This window comes from Thamnophis sirtalis, unplaced genomic scaffold (genome assembly GCF_051295495.1).
Source record: "Thamnophis sirtalis isolate CommonGarterSnake01/CBP01778 unplaced genomic scaffold, rThaSir2_p1.2 scaffold_13, whole genome shotgun sequence".
Taxonomy (NCBI): domain Eukaryota; kingdom Metazoa; phylum Chordata; class Lepidosauria; order Squamata; family Natricidae; genus Thamnophis; species Thamnophis sirtalis.
This window is the reverse complement of record NW_028261393.1, coordinates 53,081,784-53,101,136: the sequence shown is the minus strand read 5'-3', so window position 1 is coordinate 53,101,136 and position 19,353 is coordinate 53,081,784. Positions and strand designations below refer to the sequence as shown.

General features: G+C 44.0%; 1 protein-coding gene across 5 annotated transcripts in view; it reads right to left on the bottom strand.

Moving 5' to 3' along the window:
• The window catches only part of LAMP2 (lysosome associated membrane protein 2), a 58,019-nt gene that overhangs the window by 35,046 nt on the left and 3,620 nt on the right, over nt 1-19,353 (bottom strand). For all 5 annotated transcript variants that reach the window (XM_087727327.1, XM_087727322.1, XM_087727325.1 and 2 more), the window contains exons 2-8: nt 15,805-15,920; nt 13,908-14,118; nt 9,909-10,070; nt 8,883-9,100; nt 4,992-5,111; nt 3,131-3,200; nt 75-242 (exon numbers count right to left, since the gene is read on the bottom strand). In XM_087727327.1, coding sequence (XP_087583453.1) covers nt 75-242; nt 3,131-3,200; nt 4,992-5,111; nt 8,883-9,100; nt 9,909-10,070; nt 13,908-14,118; nt 15,805-15,920 — 1,065 coding nt within the window. The remainder of the gene's footprint in view (nt 1-74; nt 243-3,130; nt 3,201-4,991; nt 5,112-8,882; nt 9,101-9,908; nt 10,071-13,907; nt 14,119-15,804; nt 15,921-19,353) is intronic.

Here is a 19,353-nt window from a genome sequence, read left to right as displayed (position 1 = left end):
TCTGCGTAGACATTTTGTCCCTTGAATCTTTAGATGGAAGAGTCCTAAAACTTCCCTCGGCTTTTCTTTCTTACCTGCTGAGAATTGCCCTTCTTCCACTCCAAATGGCTGGATCTTTAAATCAAAGATGTTTATTTTATAGCCAGGGCTCACAAAGATCGATTCTTCTTTCCGGCACAGGTAGGAGTTCCCTATGGTTGTTTCCCAGTTGTTGAGGGTGTGATTTGAGGCCGAAGCGTTAGCTGAAGAGGAAGAAGATGGTAGGTCAGCTTGGATGACAATAATGTGCTATGTTTATTGATTTTAAAATTTATATCCCGCCTTTTTTTAAAATAAACAACTAGCTGATAACCCGACGTTGCCCGAGTGTTTATTTATAGAAGGAAACAAACGTAATTTCTAATGTTGGGTTTTATCCCTTCCCAGAGGGAGCCCCCTTGTGGAGTACTGTGAAGCCGTTACCATGGAAACTCCATTGCGGTGTACAGTAGAAGCCATTTTATGGCAGTACAGTAGAAGCCATTTTAAGGCACAACAGGCTGTATCTTAACAGAACACCCCCCCCCCGAATGTGGCAGCAAATAAATCAAATATTCCTTCCTCTTATTTTCCCCACAAAAACAATCCTGTCAGGTGAGTTGGACTGAGAGAGGATGGATCCCAAACTCATCCATATGACATTCATGCGTAAGGTGAGACTAGAATTCAGTGTTTGTTTGTTTGTTGTTTGTTTATTATATTCATATGCTGCCCTTTTCCCCCGAAGGGGACTCAGGGCGGCTCACAACTCAAACCAGGGAAGGGGGATACAGACAAAAAAAATTAAAAAAATGACACATAACAATGCATAATTTAAAACACACAACAGTCATACCATTCGAGACGGGGGCAACAGCTCTTTAGCCCCAGGCCTGTCGGAACAGCCAGGTTTTAAGGGCTTTGCGGAAGGCCTGGAGGGTGGTGAGGGTTCGAATCTCCACGGGGAGTTTGTTCCAGAGGGTCGGAGCAGCCACAGAGAAGGCTCTCCTCCGGGTAGTCGCCAGTCGGCATTGGCCGGCGGATGGAATTCGGAGGAGGCCTAATCTGTGGGATCTAATCGGTCTAGTGGAGGTAATTGGAGGTAAGTGTCTCCAGGTGATTGGCCCAAAGTTACCACCTGACTTTCATGGTTAAGTAGGTACTAGAATTCACTATCTCCTGGTGATTGGTCCAAAGTCACCCATCTGGCTTTCATATCTAAGGCGAGACTAGAATTCACTGTCTCCTGGTGATTTGCCCAAATTCATCCATCCAGCTTTCATGTCTAAGGTGGGACTAGAACTCACGTTCTCTGGCCTTCTAGCTCAGTACCTTAACCACTAAAGTGGCTCTCCTTATATCTAATTTGACCACCTTTGTTTTCTTTATACTATAGCAGAAACTATATTTCACAAGACACCTGTTTTGTGAAAAGGGGAGGATTACTCATCTCTGTCTTTGACCATCATAAAAAAAACTAAGCCAGTTTTCTAGATAACCTGGTCATATTTATAGGGAGTTTGTTTTGCTCAATAAAACATCTGTAACCACTTCTTTCTTTTCGTTTCAATGCTTAAGGAGTTGCTCAATACACTCTCTGCGGCTAAGGAACCTGCTCAATGCACATTCAAGCAACCAAACGGTTTGCATTTCGTTCCCACCATTATTGAGTTATAATTATTAAAAGAAAAGCATCAAACGGGTCTCTAAGAAGCCAGAGTCAAATGAAGGACTGAAACTAAAAAGAAAGGGCATTTTTGCTGGATATATATATTTTTTCTCGTTTTTGCAAACCATTTCAGGTAACGTTTACTTTCTCCAACCAAACCCAATTCCTGGGTTTGCCGATGACTCATTGTTCCTAGGAGCTGGGTGAGAGAAGAGAGTTACAATATTCTTCTCCGAGTCAATATCCTAAATTTGTGCCGTTCTCTTTTGGGAGGATTTCTTGCAACATATATTTTTTTTTATTAATTTTTTTTTATTTTGTTACATAAACAACACATGCCCACACCAGTGGGAAAAGAAAAAATCAAAACACAAAAAAGACAAAAAAACAAAAAACAAGGCAGGGGGAAAAAAAAGGAAAGACAAAAGAGAAAAAGAAAAAAAAACCACAGGTATATATTATAAAAAAGTATATCAGCTGGTTACAACATGTTTTGGTGCATCTCTTCCATTAATTCATATTAATTCAAATATCTTAACTCAAATGTTTACCATATTGACATCATTATACCTCCACTTTTAGTTGACTACAGTTATTTAAGCATCTTTCATCCTTAACTATACCAAAGATTTAATCCATAACCACATGCTAGCATTTCATTTACTTGTTTGTAAAATCCTCTATTAACATCAAATCCTCATATCCTGTTTTAGCTAAACATCCATAATATTTAATACCAAAAATTCCATCTTCCATGTATATAGTTTATTATCATTCTCCTTTCTTTATGTAATTATATCGTATATCGTAACATTTTCCCCATATTAGTTAACATTTAACTGTATATAGTTTTATTTTATTTTTAATAGTGATAATTATTGTGATTAGTAACCTTTGTATATGGTCCAAAAATATTTCCAACCTTCCCTTCTCATATCCAATTATTATTTATCTATTATTTATCTATTATTTTTCTTGCAACGTATTTTTGTTAAGCAGCGCAAACGTTAAAAAAGCCTTTTACGGACAGGTGGGCTGCTAGGAATCTCTTGTTCAAAACACAAAGCAAAAACATTCTACAAGGTAGCCCTCAACATACGGCCCTTGTAGGAAACCAAATTTCTGTGGCTTAAGGCGAGTCAACTCTTAAACCAGTGTGTCCCCAGTGAAATGTTGTAGTTGTTAAGTGAGGAACCCGGTCATTAAGTGAATCTGGCTTCCCCGCTGGTCAGAAGGTCGCAAAAGAGAATCACGCGACTGCCATAAAATATGAGTCAACTGCCAAATGCCCGAATTTTGATCCCGCAACCGTGGAGATGCTGCAGCAGTCGTAAGTGTGAAAAACGGTCATAAGTCCCTTTTCCCCCCCAGTGTTGTTTAACTTTGGTCACTGAACAAATGGGTGTAAGTTGAGGACACCTGCAGTGACTAAGCCTCTCTTACCATTTGGCGATTCCGTCAGAGTGATATCCACTCCTTTCAGATAGAATTTTTCCGACGAGGTAGAATTTTTCTGTTTCACAAAATGAAACCCGGTTAACACATATACGACGACATATTTTTTACTGAGAATACTTTTCAGGGGAAACCTAACAGCACAAACCACACCATCCCCATTTAACGACCCCCATAATCCCATGCAGGGCGGAGTCTGGGCCACTGAATGGAGCTAGTAGGGTGCTGACTGGCCGGATGCTCTCCCTTTCTCCAATGCGGAGTTCTGTTTGGCAGATGTATTCTCATTGTGCCCAGAGAGGGTGTGAAATATCTGCCCTCTACCTAGGATTGAACTCAAAGCCTGCGGATTCTGAGGCGAGAGCCCCACCTCTACGCCACCGCACCATTCCTAACAGCACAAACGTACTGTACAATTTTATTTACTGTATTTTTCGGAGTATAAGACGCACCAAGATTTTGAAGAGGCAAATTAAAAAAAAAGTTTTTGCTCTCTGCAGACCTCCCAAAAACGCCCGTTTTTCGGGAAAATGGCCCTGTTTTTTTTTTTTTTAAAGGGCATGAATAGCCTACTTGTATAGTGCTCCTGGGAGCTGGGGAAATTGAGCCAAAATCAGTCTTCCCCAGCCTCCAGGAGCACTCTGCAAGGCTCCTAAAGGCTATGCACGGCCATTTTGGTGAAGGGAGCGGGGTTTCGGGAGGCAAAAAATACTGTATTCAGTGTATTCAGATTTTCAGCCTCTTTTCTGAGGGAAAAAGGTGCGTATTATACTCCGAAAAATACAGCATTTATTATGTGGGGAGAGGATTACGGTGACCTTAAATCGCCGAGAAGCATCAGCGGAGCAGGGTGGGAAAAAAAATCAATTGCATGCTTGTTTCAGTGCAATTCACTGAATGCACTGAATCGTTTTTCCTCCCTTTCTGTTCCATGAAAAAGGAGACGTTGGTTTCACTCACTCAAGCGCCTTTTAGCATGGAAGTAGATGTAAGGAATACCTAACAGACTGAACTCCCAATCAGGTATCTCGGTGTATGCTGGGTGTAATCCGATACTGCAACGGGCTGTTAATTCATGACTTAATGAAAGCGATCTAATTTTGAAAGATGGGCTGCATTTAAGGCTGGAGCAATAATTCCGGAGGAAGCTGGTTGGAATATATTGGCTTCCCGCAACACAACTTCCCAAATAGGTTTCCCTGCGTTCTCTTCCAGAGGCTTCTTGCTTTCTCAAGAAAGGGTGAATCAACTCGCAGGGGGAAATACAACCCAAATAAATAAAGTTGGCACATCAATTGGTACATGCCATGGTGGCGCAGTGGTTAGAGCGAAGTACTCCAGGCTACTTCTGCCGGCTGCCTGCAATTTGGCAGTTCAAATCTCACCAGGCTCAAGGTTGACTCAGCCTTCCGTCCTTCTGAGGTGGGTAAAATGAGGAGCCAGATTGTTGGGGGCAAGAGGCTGACTCTGTAAACCGCTTAGAGAGGGCTGTAAAGCGGTATATAAGTCTAAGGGCTATTGCTATTTTTCCTTCCTTCCTTCCTTCCTTCCTTCCTTCCTTCCTTCCTTCCTTCCTTCCTTCCTTCCTTCCTTCCTTCCTTCCTTCCTTCCTTCCTTCCTTCCACCTTTCAGTGGTTAGAATGCAGTATTGCAGGACAACTCTGCCCACTGCCAGGAGTTCAATCCTGACTGGCTCAAGGTTGACTCAACCTTCCGTCCTTCCAAGGTGGATACAAACGAGGACCTAGATTGTTGGGAGCAATAGGTTGACTCTGTAAACCGCTTACAAGAGGTTTAAAGCACTATAAAGCAGTTTATAAGTCCAAATGCTATAGCTATTGCTACTTACCACAGCAAAGAGAAAATCAACCTTATTGTTTCCGTCACTCAACCGAAGCACAGCAGTTGTCTTGCCACAATTACCAGAGGCCACTGTGCTATTTGGGTTGAAGTTGATAATTGTGGGAGCCTGAAAAATGAAACAAAACCCAGAAGCATTTCAGTGCCCCTTCAAAGCAGAGTTTCTTCTGTGTCTTTTATCTCCACCCACAAACATCTTCCCGTTTTGAAGCTCACAAAATTATCTCCAATCCGGTTGACCAAGAGAAGTGGGGTGATGCGGACACATCTCTCATGGGTGAGAAGGCCCACCAAAAATATTCGTGCTCTGTGGCAGGGGTCTCCAACCTTGGCAACTTTAAGACTTGTGGACTTCAACTCCCAGAATTCCTGGCTGAGGAATTCTGGGAGTTGAAGTCCATCAGTCTTAAAAAATTTTTTTTGCATTCATTAGTTTGTCAAACATGTACAAGATAGTAGGTATTAAATATAAACATGGACATGAACGCAAGAAATGAATACAAATAAATAAAGAGGAGGGAAAAGAAGAAAGGTTAAAGGAGAGGAAGCAAGGCAGGGAAAATAAGAGTAGGAGAGTGGGTGAGAAAGAGAAGAGTAGTAGTAGTGGGGGAGAGGTAGGGGAAGAAGAAAAGAGGAAGGAGAGGAGGAAGGAAGAAGGTAGAGAAAGGAAGTTGGAAAGAAGAAAGGAGCAGAGTTATTGCAAAATAAGATGGAGATACGGAGTGGCAAGAAAGTGATCCCAATTTTGTTTTTTATATTTATAAGCAGATGGTGATAAATGCTAGAAGTCAACAGATAAAATGTTAATAGTATGTACGAGGATGCATATTTGTGAATGTATATGGAAAGGAAAAAACTAAACTAAACCTTAAAAGAAATCAACAGAAATAAATATTGTGAGTTGCCAAGGTTGGAGACCCTGCTCTGGGGAACGCTGAGCTGAAGAAGCTTCTTGGAGGAGAAGCGAAATGTCTTCAGAGAAAAACAAGAGTGTCCAGTTGCCCCTTGGGGAAAAAAAATAAAAGCACCTTTGGGATAACCGTGACCTTGGATGACTGAGAATCTCCACAGACATCTGGGAAACTCAAAATCTCTTCCAAAACCCACATCCCACCTTATTTAAAACGTGGCACGACAAAACCGCAGTCCACTAAAGCGCGCCCGATTAAAGCGCGTACCTGACGTCATCAGCAGCGCGACAAATATGACCGCGGAGAAAAAAGGGCGCTTTAAAAAGCGCTTTTAAAGCAAGCCGATTCACGTTAAGATAAGGGTTAGGTTTAGGGTTAGGGTTAGGTTAAGCGTTAGGGTTAGGTTTAGGGTTAGGTTTAGGGTTAGGTTAAGGGTTAGCGTTAGGTTTAGCGTTAGGTTAAGGGTTAGGTTTAGGGTTAGGTTTAGGGTTAGGTTAAGGGTTAGGTTTAGGGTTAGGTTTAGGGTTAGGTTTCGGGGGGTTAGGTTTAGGTTTACGCATTAATTTTAGCTTTACAGCTCACAGCGTGCTTTTTTCGTCGCACTGTGATGACATCAGGTACGCGGTTTTGTCGAGCGCGCTTTAGTTGACCGCGGTTTTGTGGTGGAACCCCTTTTAGAAATGACTTCTATATTTTTTTTCTCAGGGCCAAAGATTCTTCCCCCCATCCCTCAGCTAAATTTGAGTTATATTTTTTTTTAAAAAAAGATGGTCGGGTTGATATTTTTTAAAAAAATAACTCAAATTTAGCTGAGGGATGGGGGGAAGAATCTTTGGCCCTGAGAAAAAAATACAGAAGTCATTTCTAAAAGGAAGGTGTTCCTCAAAGCCTTTGCTTACTGATTTGAAAAGAAATTTATTCTTCTATCGCCCATAATGAACCAGCGAGGCGCCTTATAGTCTCAAGGAATCAGGATTCGCAGACAGCATTACAGGCGAGATTTGGGGAAATCTACGCTCCCTCTACTGGTGAGCCGGACACCCAAAAGCTACCAAAGCCCTTTTTTTAAAATTTAAGTTTAATAACTTTACATCCTCAACCTGAACTGCGACTCTGGCTCGCGTGCCATAAGGAAAACCAATCGGTAAATGTGCGCTTTAGCACAAAGGGAATGCATGAGCAATCGTTTTACAAGTTAACTCCCTGCTCTGGCTGGCTCTTGTCTTTTAACCGAGCAAGGATGGTAAGTGGAAGGAAAAAACAGGGTTGAAAAAAACCCCAATTTTTAGTTGTTTTTATACATTTCTCTCTCTCTCCTGTTAATGGTCAGATCAGAGCAAGGGTTCTCTTGGCAGCTGAAAATGCTGAGTTTTTATCCCAGTGTTTCTCAACCTTGGCAACTTGAAGACGTCTGGACTTCAACTCCCAGAATTCCCCAGCCAGCATTCGCTGGCTGGGGAATTCTGGGAGTTGAAGTCCAGACGTCTTCAAGTTGCCAAGGTTGAGAAACACTGTTTTATCCTTTAAGGCTTCTTTTCGTGCTGATATCCAGGGCTGAGTTTAACATGAGTCTTTCAATTTTTTCTCCTAGGCCTAGGATTAAACTTTTCCATGCTCCTTTTCAATTTTAGAAGAAAATGAGAAAAACCCTGAATATATATCCAGCATTTTTACCACCCAATTTCAGCCACATTCTCACGAGAACTTTCAGAGAATCGCAAAAAAATAGGGTTAAAGTCAGCCCAGAGATTGACAGCTTTTGTGGCTCCTGAGAGAGAGAGAGAGAGAGAGAGAGACAGAGAGAGAGAGACAGAGAGAGACAGAGAGAGAGAGAAAGAGAGACAGAGACAGAGAGACAGAGACAGAGACAGAGAGACACACACAGAGAGAGACAGAGAGACAGAGAGACAGAGACAGAAAGAGAGACAGAGAGACAGAGAGAGAGACAGAGAGAGAGAGAGGCAGAGAGAGAGAGACAGAAAGAGACAGAGAGAGAGACAGAGAGACAGAAAGAGAGACAGAGAGAGAGAGAGAGACAGAGAGAGAGAGACAGAGAGAGACAGAAAGAGACAGAGAGAGAGACACACACACAGACAGAGAGACAGAGAGACAGAGAGACAGAGAGAGACAGAGAGAGAGACAGAGAGAGACAGAGACAGAGAGAGAGAGACAGAGAGAGAGAGAGACAGAAAGAGACAGAGACAGAGAGAGAGAGAGACAGAGAGAGAGAGACAGAGAGAGACAGAAAGAGAGACAGAGAGAGACAGAGAGACAGAGAGAGAGACAGAGAGAGAGAGAGACAGAAAGAGACAGAGACAGAGAGAAAGAGACAGAGAGAGACAGAGGCAGAGAGAGAGACAGAGAGACAGAGAGACAGAGACAGAGAGACAGAGACAGAGAGACAGAGAGAGAGAGACACAGAGAGAGACAGAGAGAGAGACAGAGAGACAGAGACAGAGACAGAGAGAGACAGACAGACAGAGAGACAGAGAGACAGAGACAGAGAGACAGAGACAGAGCCTGGGCTGTCCATCAGCCCTCAGATGGAAAGTCAACAGCCCCCAGGTCTGGAGGTGGCTAATGAGGAAGAGGAGGAACAGCTGAGTCCAGTGCCTGACGCCCGGATGTGCAGAAGGCAGAGGAGAGGAGAGCAGTGGAAATCTATGGGCAGATCCTTGGGAAGGAAGAGCCACTGCTGCTAGCGAAGCCCCACCCTAGCTCTGGGGATCAAAGGCAGGGGGCAAAGATGAATAGAAGTGGCAGACAACTATTCATCTCCCTGCCGGATGGACTTGTTAGTCTGAGGGGAGAGAGAAACTTTTTGCTGGGGGCTGCTGACGCCCCTAATAAAGAAATCTTTGCGTTAACTACCGAGGGTTTGCCGTGTTTGAGGAGCCGGGTCAGAACATCTGTGAGACACAACACTTCACAACGCCCAAGGAATAACCAAGACATTATATCTACTACACCTGCTGGGTGATGTTCAGTTGCAAACCCATGTTTGCCAAAATGCAAGTAACCGGGCCAGATTTGACGGTATAGCTTCCTAAAGCAGGTTTCTCCTCTGGCTGGACGGTAGGAGATGGCGCTTCTGTGGCATTTGACTCTGGACTGCCAGCGACCAAGAGGATGGATCTGCTGACCGCAGGGACAGTGGACGCTATCATGTCGTTATCACACAGAGTCTCTGGAGTGGGGAGAAACAGAGAAGGTAGACGGTTGACTTATCCTTCTGAGGGTGAGTAAAATGTGATTTGATTGATTGATTTGATTTTATTACATTTATATGCTGCCCTTTTCCCCAAAGGGGACTCAGGGTGGCTCACAATTCAAATCAGGGAAGGGGGGTACAGACAGAAAATAAAAAGACGAAACATAACAATGCATAATTTAAAAACACACAACAGTCATACCATTCGAGGCGGGGGGCAACAGCTCTTTAGCCCCAGGCCTGTCGGAACAGCCAGGTTTTAAGGGCTTTGCGGAAGGCCTGGAGGGTGGTGAGGGTTCGAATCTCCACGGGGAGCTCGTTTCAGAGGGTCGGAGCAGCCACAGAGAAGGCTCTCCTCCGGGTAGTCGCCAGTCGACACTGGCCGGCGGATGGGATTCGGAGGAGGCCTAATCTGTGGGATCTAATCGGTCTAGTGGAGGTGATTGGCAGCAGGCGGTCTCTCAAGTACCCAGGTCCAATACCATGAAGGGCTTTATAAGTGACGACTAGCGCCTTGAAGCGTATCCGGAGACCAATAGGCAGCCAGTGCAGTTCGCGGAGGATAGGTGTTACGTGGGTGAACCGAGGTGCACCCACAATTGCTCACGCGGCTGCATTCTGGACAAGCTGAAGTCTCCAAATGCTCTTCAAGGGCTGCCCCATGTAGAGCACGTTGCAGTAATGTGGACCCAAATTGTTGGGGGGCAGGTAAGCTGCTCAGCGGGGGCTGGAAAGCACTGTGAAGCGGTATAGAAGTCTAAGGGCTCTTGCTCTTGCTACTCACTCTGGCTACTCAAGCGTCCATCTTGAAGGAAAGTTTGCAGAGTTACACTTTGGAACGTCTGGGTGACATCGGCACTTTTCACTGTGTCCTCAGTGTCACAAGTAAACACCGTATTTAGCGGAACTGGGTTGGCAGGAAAATTGGCCACAACGGTTATTCGTTCTGAAAAGAAATCAACAAGTTTAATCCGAGGCTTTGCAAATATAGAAACCTCCTAAATGTCTATGGAGATTCCCAACTATCCAGTTCGTGGTTGCCCCAAAAGTGCTTTTCCCAAAAGCAACTGGATTTTCTTGGGGTTTTTTTCCCCCCCCCTCTGAAAACATTTCACTTTTGCTAGGTATAATTACAGCCTGTACAGTTACAGAGACTAATTTGATACTGAACTTAATAACGGCAGCAAGATTGTTGGTGGCGCAGTAGTGGAAGAAGGAAGAATTGCCTACTATCCCAAGAACGGACGTTACAAGTAGTAAACTTAGCAGAGATGGCCAAAATCTCAGCATATCTGAAGGACCATTCAGATGAGAAATGTAAGTTGGAATGGAGAAGATGGATTGATCATATTCAAAATAAATACCGGACTAAGAAATTTCAATTAGCTTATGAATGAACAAGGAATGTTATAATTTATCTAAATTTAGTTTAATAAAAGGGGAGTTAAAGTACAAGAGGAACTAGGATGCTATAGTTAGTGTATGATTGTTAAATGTTTATACCCTGTATTTTGCTCTGGGAAATTGGGGGGAGGGAGGGTTGGAGGGGAGGAGGGTTGGAGTGGGGTGGAGGGAAGGCGAAGAGGAAATATTTGTAAAATTTATTAAAACTTTTCAATTAAAAAAAACAAACCATTTCGCTTCTCATCCAACAAGTTTCTCCCGTGAACTTCAGCGAGCTTCTTCTGAACTGAAGCAGCTTCTTGGAGAAGTGAAAGGTTTTCCTGGGAAAAAAATCCCCGCAAAACTCCAGTTGCCTTTTGGAAAAAGCACGTTTGGGATTTTGAAGAGCCAAGGTGGCGCAGTGGTTAAATGCAGCACTGCAGGCTACTTCAGCTGACTGCTGTTCTGCAGTTCGGCTGTTCAAATCTCGCTGGCTCAGGGTTGACTCAGCCTTCCATCCTTCCGAGGTGGGTAAAATGAGGACCCGGATTGTTGTTGGGGACAATATGCTGACTCTGTAAACCGCTTAGAGAGGGCTGAAAGCCCTATGAAGCGGTATATAAGTCTAACTGCTATTGCTATTGCTATTTAAACCGAAAATTCCTTGCAGGACACTAGAGACTGAGATAGGCAATAGTGCCCATTTGAACCAATTTAGCAATCAGGGCTTGCAAACCAGCAATCAGATTCAAATTAATGTGACAGTTGTGGCCCACCGTAGAGAGTTGGACAGTGAGGAGGTTGGGGAGGAAACTCGGGCCAGTCCTGGGGGCTGAGGAACGCTTAGACGAGGGCTCTGTGTCGGAGGCAGAGAGGGAGCTAGACAGCAGTGAGGCAGAGGAACAGCTGGAGCCTGTTCCCAGTGTGCGCATGCGCAGAGCTGCCAGAAGACAAGAACAACTAAGAAAGCAGGGTCGACTTGGGAGTAAAGCCACACCTTGGAGGTGATCCCCCCCCCCTGAGGAAACAAAAGAGGAGCGAATGAGGAGGGGGCTTTTGCAGGAAACAATTCATTCCTTCGGTCGTTTCAAGAGTGGAAAGTTCTGTTTGTGACTATAAGAGAGTTTTGCCTTGCCCTGTGTTTGGAAATGAGTTATCTGGCAACTCTCCAAGCGAGATAAGGTTCGTGTTGATAAACATTCCTCTGAAAGACTGTTTGCAAAAGCCTTGCTGACTGTGAATGAAAGGAATTCACAGGCGTGTAAATAAAAGAGGTTTTGGCCAGGACCAAGACTCTGCTTCATGCTTTTTAAGGAAGCCTAGGCCAGAACAGTGACAAGATAAATAGAAAAGACTTTCTATTAAGGTCCATTGCAAAGAACTGTAAGGGAAGGAGGGAGAAAGTTAAGTGCTTTTAGCTCGCTCAGGAGAAACACCCAAAGTGGCGTCTTGTGTATAAGATGAGGATCAAGAAGAATGAAGTGCCCACTCAGTCTTGCTCAATTCAGCTCAGCCATCTTCATGGCACTCCTTATAAAACATGAGGAAATTCTCTTTCAGGCCAGGCCAGCTTAAATTCTCAGGGAAAGGCAAAGCAAAACAATTAAGTGAAGCAAACTCAGAAGCCGAAGAGTAAGAAGCATGGGGTTTAGCAAGAGAAATGTTGCCACGTTCGGGTTTTGCAAGAAGCTCAGAGGGTGGAAATGCACCACCTATTTTTTTTCCTCATGACAAAACCTCTTCCACATGAAACCCGAGCACTTTGCACTGTGTTTAGACACCAAATTCTCCCCTTCGGGGATTGTTATGGAACAATCCATAATCCTGATACGATTCAGTTCTAGTTTCACTTCAATTATTATTATTATTATTTTTACACAAGATCGTTTCTCCTGCTTTTGACGGCCTTGAGATATGAACTCCATGGTGCCTAAATAATATGAGCTGGGCGGATATGAATTTTATAACTTCAAATTTCTACCCAGAGTAGGTAGAATTCAAACTTTTGATCGTCTTTTTTTTTGGGGGGGGGGGGGAAGCATTTTGAAGGAGCAAAACAAGGATTTTGACTTGTATCCAGAATGCAGCCGCGCGAGCGATATTGGGTGTACCTAGGTACACCCATGTCACACCTATCCTCCGCGAGCTGCACTGGCTACCTATTGGTCTCCGGACGCAATTCAAGGTGTTGGTTATTACCTTTAAAACCCTGCATGGCTTAGGACCAGCATACCTGCGAGACCGCCTACTGCCATTTTCCTCCCAGCGGCCGGTAAGATCCCACAGGGTGGGCCTCCTTCAGATGCCGTCAGCCAGACAATGGCGGCTGGCGGCTCCCCGGAGGAGGGCCTTCTTTGTGGCTGCCCCGACCCTTTGGAACGAACTACCTCCAGAAATCCGGGCCTCACCCACTCTCATGGCCTTCAGAAAAGCTGTGAAAACCTGGCTATTCCGGCAGGCCTGGGGCTGTTGACTTCATCGCTGAGGTCCAGCCCCGACTGAAATGAATGTATCTGTGTTGTCGTTTTTTAACTTGTCTATTTTATTTTTATTTTATTTTCTTTCCCCTCTCTGTAAGCCACCCAGAGTCCTTCGGGATTGGGCGGCCTATAAATAAAATTAAACTTGAAACTTGAAAAGCCCTGTAGATGTTTCAAAGTCAACGGTGGGAATAAGGCTACTGGTTCATACATTAGATTGATACTGTCCTTCTTGCTGGGGACGGGGAATTCTGGGAGTTGAAGTCCACAAGTCTTAAGGTTGCCAGGCTTGGAGACCCCTCTGATCTAGCTCTATCCTGCCAGGTCAACCTCTTAGTGACTCGGTCACCTAAGAGCATGACTTGTATCCTGAAGAAACCATGCCAAACTACTTAAAAAGGTTGCGGTTTTTTTAATGTGCTGGAGAACTACAATTAATCACGAAACAACCAGGCGAAGAAATCTGGCTGAAATGCTTTATTTTTCCCTGTTTTGGGAAGGATTAGGGGAATCAGGAAGGAGATCCAGTTTGTTTTTAAAAAGTATGCCAAATGTATCTTTAACATCCCACTTTTGAGATGTTTCCCCCTGTTAAGAGGGTGCATGAGCTGTTTCCAAGCTGCCACAACCCCCCCAAAGGAGGTTAGAGGCGCCGTGAGAAAATGCAACGCTCCTTCAGTTGTGCGAATCATCACAGAATGGCAGATCCAAACAGGGGTGGGTTTCAAATCCCGTTCCAAGCGATATGGCGCAGAAGCCTTTAAACACCAGTAAGGAGCTCGAGTGGGCGGGTGGGCCTTTCTGAGCACCGTACCAGAACGGTATCCAGTGCTCTGGACTGGCTGCCGTACGCCCGTACCGGGGTGTACCACCTGCAACCCACCACTGGATCCGAAGCAACCTGAAGTCCCCGCACCTACCTTTCCGTTTAGCATCCGGAAAGAACTTCGAGTCTCCGGTGTTATAGACAAAAGTGATGACTCCTTGATAAGTGTCTTTGGTCTTCGTAAAACGGATGGTCCAAGAATTCCCGTCCCCAAACTCGATGGAAAGGACGGGGTCCGAGGTGTCATTCCCGCAGGAGGTCCCGATGTAGCTCAGGTCTTCCGGGAGCATAAACGTAGACGTTTTCTGAAAAAGATTTCAAACCAAGCGGGAGCCTTTTTAAGCACGAATATGCACGAGACCACCGATCAGGGTGTGGGATTCAGTCGGTTTGGATCGGTTCGGGTGAACCAGATGCTAATTTTACATCTGGTTCGCCAAACTGCTAATTGCAAGAAGTGGCTGGCCTCGCCCACCCTGCCCCTCCCAGGAGTCCCCACGCCTCCCGTTTTGGATGGCAAGGAAGTGCAGGACCCGCACGGAGGCTCGAAGAAGGTGAAAAACGGGCCTCCCTTTTTTGGCATCCAGAGAGCCTCAAGGGCCCAGGGGGAGGCTGTTTCTGCCCCCCTGGAGGGTCAAGGGAAGCCTCCAGAGCCTGAGGAGGGTGAAAATGCACCCCCACCACCATCGTGGTGCAGGAGGCCAAGTAGGCCACACCCACCATGGCAATTCTAACCCAGCAACCGGGGCAGAGAACCAGTTGCTAAAATTTTTGAATCCCACCCCTGCCACCGATGAACTCTCGCTGGAAAGCATCCACGATCAAACATTGAGTTGGGTGGCGCACCCCATGACAGCAGTCTTCTAAGATTTGAAGCACCAGAAGGCAGGACAAGAAGCAACGGGTGGAGACTAACCATGGAGAGGAGCGACCTAGAACTTGGGAGGAATTTCCTGACCGCTGGAACAACGAACCAGTGGAACAGCTTTGCCTTCTGAAGTGGTGGGTGGAGGCTTTTAAGTGGTATTGGGAGTTGGACGAGAAGGCCAACGAGGTCCCTTCTGACTCCGTTATTTTGTTATCGCGACAAAAAACAGGGCACGGATTTTAAAGTAAAACCTTTCCTTACTGGGTGGGTTTTTAAGGATGTTTTGCAAGCACGCAGGGAGTGCTTCTTAGAAGTCCTTGTTGCTTTTAAAGTGTGCAGATCCAGAAGAAGACACGGCTGCTTTAAAAGAACTGTAGCACACCTGCTCTCTCTCTCCCCCGGTTCCACCACAAAACCGCGGTAGACTAAAGACGAAAGGGCGTACGTGATGTCATCACAGCGCGACGAAAACAGCACGCTGTGAGCGGTAAACTTAAAATTAACGGGTAAATCTAAACCTAACCCCCCCAAACCTAACCCTAAACCTAACCCTAAGCCTAACCCTTAACCTAACCCTAAACCTAACCCTATACCTAACCCTTAACCTAACGCTAAACCTAACGCTAACCCTTAACCTAACCCTAAACCTAACGCTTAACGTAACCCTAAACCTAACCCTAACCCTTAACCTAACCCTAAACCTAACGCTTAACGTAACCCTAAACCTAACCCTAACCCTTAACCTAACCCTAACCCTAACCCTAACCCTAACCCTTACCTTTATGTGAATCGGCTTGCTTTAAAAGCGCTTTTTAAAGCGCCCTTTTTTCTCCGCGGTCGTATTTGTCGCGCTGCTGATGACGTCAGGTACGCGCTTTAATCGGGCGCGCTTTAGTGGACCGCGGTTTTGACAGGTCATGCTCTCCCCCCAGAGGCCTTTTGGAATGAAAGCCAAAGGACTTTCTCAGCCTTCTCAGTTCTTCAAACAAATTTCCAACAGGATGGTGGAGATGCTTCTGTTTTCAGGATGTAGAGGCTTCTTCTGTATTGCCCACCGCTAGCTTAAATACCGGGAAACAACAACAACACAACAACAATAATAATAATAACCAGGCATGCTTACAATTTCATCGGTTCCTTCGTAGTCTAGAGAGAATTTCACCATCCATTTTGCAAACAGACAAGACACGTTCAAGTCATCTTTCACCTCCAAATCTACCGCATAGGTCTGGAAAACAACTGGAAAATGGTTTGGCCAGTGAGGCAGTGCTACAATTTGTGCTTAAAACGTCCCACCAACCTGCAATTTAATTGATTTAATTGAGAAAAATTAAGCAGTAGAATGGTTTGGCTTCAGAAATTGTGGTTTGCTCCATCAACGGAGGCTTTTAAAGAAGAGAATGGTATTAGGGCCCTCCTACTCGAGCAGGGGGTTGGACTGGAGGACCTCCAAGTGGTTCCACCACAAAACCGCGGAGTACAAAATCGCGCTTGACGAAAGCGCGCATTTGACGTCATCACAGCGCAACGAAAACATCGCGCTGTGATCGAAAAATGTAAAAATAAAGCGAAAACCTTACCCTAACCCCCCCAAACCTAACCCTAAACCTAACCCTAAACCTAACCCTTAACCTAACCCTAAATCTAACCCTAAACCTAACCGTTAACGTAACGCTAAACCTAACGATAACCCTTAACCCAACGCTAACGCTCTAACCCTAACCCTAACCCTAACCCTAACCTTTACCTTTATGTGAATCGGCTTGCTTTAATTTTAATTTTATTTCAATTTTTTATTTTTTTTGTCGCGCTGTGATGACGTCACATGCGCGCTTTCGTCGATCACGATTTTGTCCTCCGCGGTTTTGACGGGTCATGCCTCCAAGTTACCTTTCAACTCTGTTGTTCTGTTCTTCATTCGGAACATTTTTATATTCAGCAATTATTCAATTTTTATTTATTCCCATAGAATGTTCACATTCAGCAAACAACTCGGAATTTATAGAGGAAAACAGTTATCTGGGCTTTTCTGCTTCTCAAAGATTAATTGCGTAAAAAGCAAATGTATAAAATACATTTATAATAAATATAAATGTATAAAATACCCAATCTATTCCTCAAATGAGGGAGGCGGTGGCGCAGTGGCTAAGACGCTGAGCTTGTCGATCAGAAAGGTCGGCAGTTTCTCGGTTCGAATCCCTAGTGTCATGTAACGGAGTGAGCTCCCGTTACTTGTCTCAGCTTCTGCCAACCTAGCAGTTCGAAAGCACGTAAAAATGCAAGTAGAAAAATAGGAACCACCCTTGGTGGGAAGATAACAGCATTTTGTGCACTTTTGGCGTTTAGTCATGCTGTCCACATGGCCATGGAGACATCTTCGGACAGCGCTGGCTCTTTGGCTTTGAAACAGAGATGACCACTGCCCCCTAGAGTTGGGAACAACCATATGTGCGAGGGGAATCTTAACCTTTATTCCTCAGATATTTTTAATCTGAGATCAGAGTCGGTCTTTGAGGATAGTTTGTTTTAGTTTACATTTAAATATAGGTGCTCTGTGGTTATGTATGAATTGTAAGAAAGGATAAAAGCCAAATTTTAGATAGCCATGATCATCTTTCTCCCTAAATTCATTTCTCTTTCGGTTCAGATTATAATTATGTTTGAACATAGGAGAGAAAGTAGCCGTTTTGTTAATGGAAAAAAAAAAAAACTTCAGGAAGAAAATTTCCCATCCGTAATTATTTTTCAGTCATCATTCTGGTTTAAAACTGATTTTTATCTAGCCTGAATAAAACATCCATGCTTCATTAACTATGAAAAGACACTGCTGATGAAGATGCTGTTAGAGAAAGAAATATTTGCATTCTCACATTTCTTGGAGGGGTGGATGGAAAATTCATGGCACGTGCATATTTTAGAAGTCTCCCAAACCCATTTTATTTCTGCCACCCAATATTTAATAGACTGGATGTCACTCCAGTATGGTAGAACATTTTTGATGTAATTGCAACGCACAAGACGTGTCTCAGCCTGTCTTTCCCACAGAAAACTCCTGACACGACACTAAACAAACAGGTTTAAATGCTGGTTTAACATTAATTAAGCTCATCTTTTAATGATGTGTGGGTTTCCCCCTCCCCTTTCAAATGAGACGTGATGTGAGGCTTGCAAGTTACATTTTACCACCTGACACACAAATACAATAGCTCTTATTTAAAAAAAAAACTTTTTAAAATAAGTTTAATAACTTTTTTGTAAAAAGAAAATGCTCATTTGAGACAGAAACGACAGAGGTGTCTCTTGTGAAAGGCTAGGAGCATTGAAATGACAAGAAACGGGTGAAGATGCCAGAATTTGAACGGGAAAACAACTAGAATAGGAACTCATGCAGGGACCAAATTCTTTCCAATTCTACTACAAAACTCAACAAAAAAAAATGTAACTGGCACTACACCCCTTTCCCTAAAACGCAAAGCAAGGCAGTTATTCTATATGTAAAGATCAGCCATCTATCTATCTATCTATCTATCTATCTATCTATCTATCTATCTATCTATCTATCTATCTATCATCTATCTATCTATCTATCTATCTATCTATCTATCTATCTATCTATCTATCTATCTATCTATCATCTACCTATCATCTATCTATCTATCTATCTATCATCTATCTATCTATCTATCTATCTATCTATCTATCTATCTATCTATCTATCTATCTATCTATCTATCTATCTATCTATCTATCTTGTTTCCCAACCTTGGTGACTTTAAGTCCTGTGGACTTCAACTCCCAGAATTCCCCAGCCAGCATAGCTGGCTGGGGAATTCTGGGAGTTGAAGTCCACAGGACTTAAAGTCACCAAGGTTGGGAAACACTGATCTATCTATCTATCTATCTATCTATCTATCTATCTATCTATCTATCTATCTATCTATCTATCTATCTTTCTCTTTCTTTCTTTCCTATTCTCTCTCTCTCTCTCTCTCTCTCTCTCTTTCTTCCTTCTGTTCATCTCTGATTTTTGGAGATTGCCAGGACAAATGCCCACAATTCTCTTGGCAAGGTTTTTCAGAAGTGGTTGGCGCCATTGCCTCCTTCCTAGGGCTGTGAGAAAGGGACTGGCACAAGGTCGCTCTCAGCTGGCTTTGTGCCTATAATAAGCTCGAATGTATGATATCTCCACATCTGTGGCCTGGTGCCTTCATCACTATGCCCAGTGCCTCTCAAGGCCTCTACACAATGCATTTATTATGTCACCGTGACACTTGTCTCCAGAAAACTGATTTCGGTCTACATTTAATTTGGTCTGCTCAAAATCTGTTGGGAGATGAAGTCCCAGAAATAACGTCCCGCTAATATTGGCTGAAGAATTGTGGTCCTCATACTCTTCAAACTTCAAAAGATTTGGGTGACTTTTAGAAAAGCCTAGCTTTCTGAGAACTCATCCAAGGATGGATCTCATCAGATTCTCCCTTCGAGGACAGGGAATCCTCTCAGTCAATCTGTAGTTGACCACTGGATCATAAATGGCTGCAGGATTCAGAATCCAGCTAGAAATAAAAGGCTCATTTTATACAACATGGAGAAATTGTAAGCCACTCTTAGGTGCCGACGATGTCACAGCTAGTCACAAACAACAGCCCTGTATGCACAAGTCACAAAAGTT